This window comes from Morone saxatilis, unplaced genomic scaffold (assembly GCF_004916995.1).
Source record: "Morone saxatilis isolate NCDOM2014 unplaced genomic scaffold, NCSU_SB_2.0 Contig14, whole genome shotgun sequence".
Lineage (NCBI taxonomy): Eukaryota > Metazoa > Chordata > Actinopteri > Moronidae > Morone > Morone saxatilis.
In genome coordinates, this window is record NW_023339696.1 from 258,575 (window position 1) to 262,442 (window position 3,868).

Consider the following 3,868-nt stretch of genomic DNA (forward strand, 5'->3'; position numbering starts at 1 on the left):
TAACTCATTCATACACATTCACACACCGATGCACAGCATCAGGAGTAATTTGGGGTTCAGTATCTTGCTCAAGGATACTTCAACACGCTCTGCCTCTGAGCCACAGCCTTTGAAAGCACTTTTTCTGGAATATCAAACTGTCTGCTGTATATCTCCTGTACACAGTATGTTGTTTCCTGTAAATGAGTATCCATATGAATATATGCTTTTTGATACTGGGACAGCTAATTCTTGCCTCCCTTCTCCCAACAGCTACCATGAGGTCCAGAAATTTCACACCCAGATCCTGAGAGTGAAGGACCGAGATGATTTCCCCATGGTACTGGTTGGAAACAAGGCTGACCTGGAACAGCAAAGAGTTGTAAGTAAGACCTTTGTGCATGTTTATGTATCTTTATAATATTAATTAATATAATTAAGTGCAGATATATACACTACTCACAAAAAGTTAGGGATATTCGACTTTCGGGTGAAATTTATGGAAAATATTAAACGTTCATGCTACAGTGATATTATATCATGAAAGTAGGGCATTTAAGTAGAAGCATGCAATGGTAATTTCTTCATCTCAAACAATGTATTGAAACAAAACAACAACAGTGGTGGGTATCCATGACACTTGTCATGTGTCCTTGAGCATCAATTACAGCTTGACAACAACGTCTCATGCTGTTCACAAGTCGACTTATTGTCTGCTGAGGCATGGCATTCCACTCTTCTTGAAGGGCTGCCCTCAGGTCATTGAGGTTCTGGGTTGCGGGGTGATGACCCTCTACACGGCGACTCAGCTGATCCCGTAGGTTTTCTAGGGGATTCAAGTCTGGAGAACGTGCAGGCCACTCCAATTGAGGTACCCCAGCCTCCAGCAGCCGTTCCCTGATGATGCGACCTCAATGAGCTGGGGCATTGTCATCCATGAAGATGAAATCAGGCCTGCGTTGCTCATGCAGAGGCACAATGACTGGATTATTGATGTTATTCAGGTAGCATCGGCTTGTCACAGTACCATTCACAAGGTGTAGGGCAGTTCTGTATTGACTAGACACACCTGCCCAGTCTGTAACACCACCACTTCCAAAGGCTCGTTTGGTGACCACTGTGGCTGATGCATAGTGTTCTTCTTGGCGTCTCCAAGAGCGTGGGCGGCCATCATTTCTGCTCAATGTGAATCGACTTTCATCAGAGAACAGCACTGAGGCCTGCTGGTTTCTCGTCCAGCGCAAATGCTTCCTGGCCCATGCATGACGTGACACTCGGGTGCCTCTCACCTCCCTTAAACGTTCCTGGAGTTGAGTGGCATTCACCATCTGGTTTCGCAGGGCATTATTCACAATGAAGTGGTCACTCTAAGCTCAGTGGCAACTTTCATCTGAGTAAATTTGTTTAAAGCCTTGCAGTGGCCAGGTACTGTTGATCAATTGTCATCTTGGTCTCATGATGTCAAAATGTGAACAGCATGACGAAGAGGACTGTTTAAATACAAACTGTCATTGAACCAGAACAATTGGTGGTCGATTGATATATCAGACACTTGTTGTGATATTTGCACTTAATGACCTTGTTAGAGAACAGAATGTTAGCAATGAGTACGGAAAGATTGAACAGTGCATTCAAAGGATTAGACAAGGTCAAATTAAGTTGACCTATAAAGGTTATAGTGCATTTTATCTGAATGCACTATATTTCTTTTTTTTATATATATTTTTGGGGGCTTTTTTATTGCCTTTTATTATAATGACAGCTAAAGATAGACAGGAAAGGGGGGCAGAGAGAGGGGATGGCACGCAGCAAAAGGCCGCAGGTCAGATTCGAACCNNGCCTTGGTACATGGGTCACCAGCTCTACCCACTGAGCTAACCGGGCACCCAAATGCACTATATTTCATTGAAATTTCATCTGAAAGCCGAATATCCCTAACTTTTTGCAAGTAGTGTATATTAATATCCAGGAATTTATCTTAAAGACACTACCATTTGCCATACACAGTCCAGCCACATACAAGGTTTCCACCTAGTCTTGTTCTTTACATTTGTAATGAAGCCTTTTATTTCTTATCTGGGCCAATCTCTTCTCAGTACTGTATTGATCAGGTAGATCACTCATTATTGAAGTGAATGGAGAGTAAGAAGAGCCCAGCTGTACAGGCTGGATGAGGGGACAGTGGATGGAGACTGGGCAAACAATACCCAGTGTTTGCTTTGTGTGCAGATCTCGAGGGAGGATGCTCAGGCATTCGCCAGAGAGAACAGGATCCACTACATGGAGGCTTCAGCCAAGAATCGCTACAATGTGGATGAGGCCTTCCTGGAGCTGGTGCAAATTATCAGGTATAGTTCTGAATTATTTAACTTAAGTTTACCACAATTTAGTCTAAATCCAGGTCCCTGTTTTATAGTTTTTAATTTTGCCCTACTACAGACATTGTGATCATTTAATATTATTTCATTTCTTCCACACTGTTATGGCTGTGTGTTTCTCTGCCAGACACAGAGAAATATTCTGGTCCACCTTTTGGTTTCTAACATATGATTTTAGCCTCCTCTGAATGTCCTCTTTTTCCCTAAGCGGGAATTCAGACCAAAAACAGGGGTTGGTTGTTTAAGGCACATGGATGGAACCTGGGGGATTCAGCCCTTCGAGGTGTGCATATCAAGAATTATTGGTGGACTCTACTTGTTTGTGCCTTTATAGTCTTCCGCCCACTCAAAGCGCTTGTGCACTACATGCTACATTCACCCATTCATATATATTCATACAGTGATGGCAAACGATCGTCACAAAGAGAAACTAATCCACATTCGATGCTCAGTATCGCGAGCAATTTGAGGTTCAGTATCTTGCTCAAGGACACTCTAACATGCAGCAGGAGGAGATGGGAATCAAACTTGTCAACCTTCTGATTAGTGGACAACTCGCTCTGCCTCCTGAGCCACAATCACCCCAATTAATGGCCTCCACGTCGTCCATTAATTCCTGATGGTGACACCTCATCTGGGGTTATTTCTGACTTGCGATAGATAGTTCTATCTCACAATCTACAATCTTCCTTTTTTTAACCTACATTAATCAATATTATATATATAGGCATATAATATACATAACTTTACAATGATTCATTACTTTCTTTCTGTTCCTACTCTTCTTGATTCACAGGAGGTTTCAGGAGATGGAGAGTCCTCCTCCTCAAGCTCATCACACAGGGAAACAGAAGAGTGGTGGCTGTCCCTGTGTCCTCCTCTAAGTTACTATGAACACCAAAGCCTCATCCCTTTACTGCTTTTCCAGAAAGGAGTGTGTGCGTGTGTGTGTGTGTGAGAGAGAGAGAGAGAGAGAGAGAGAGAGAGGATAAGGTGCATAATTTTTTTCCCATGCCCAAACTGGTTCATTTGGCACTTTTGCCCAAAAAAGCAACTTTTGTGTTTTATTTTTAATGAAAATCATCTGTAGAAGCAGCAGCAGAATTAGTTTGGTGAGAAACAGGAAGTCAGTACTCTGGCCGGTGTACCAGTGCACATGAGCATTACCATGATAACCACCGGTAGCATCCCAAATAAAAACCACACCATCACGTGTTGTAACAATGACCAAACTGCTGCAGGTACAGAAGTCAGAAGTGACTTTGCCACCACACAGCTTACTAAACACTTTATTTCCAATACTATTACTGTTTTTAGTGTGCAAAAAAGGACACAAGGAAATGTGCATGTAAGATTTCAGCTTGTTGCTCATGGCATGTGGCATGCCCAAAAATGAAACATCCATTTTCCACGCCCTCCTGCAGGGGGCAGCAGAGCCCCACAGCAGAATTATACAAGGAAAGGGAGGAAGCGTGGCAGCAGTTCCAGGCTGTAGTAATGTTTCTCCTTAT

General features: G+C 42.9%; 1 protein-coding gene across 1 annotated transcript in view; it reads left to right on the forward strand.

Annotated features, from left to right (window-relative positions):
- The window catches only part of rras (RAS related), a 9,012-nt gene extending 5,649 nt beyond the window's left edge, over positions 1-3,363 (forward strand). The window contains exons 4-6 of the mRNA XM_035654651.1: positions 253-361; positions 2,209-2,327; positions 3,154-3,363. Coding sequence (XP_035510544.1) covers positions 253-361; positions 2,209-2,327; positions 3,154-3,241 — 316 coding nt within the window. The 3' untranslated portion in view covers positions 3,242-3,363. The remainder of the gene's footprint in view (positions 1-252; positions 362-2,208; positions 2,328-3,153) is intronic.
- Positions 3,364-3,868: the final 505 nt, after the last annotated feature.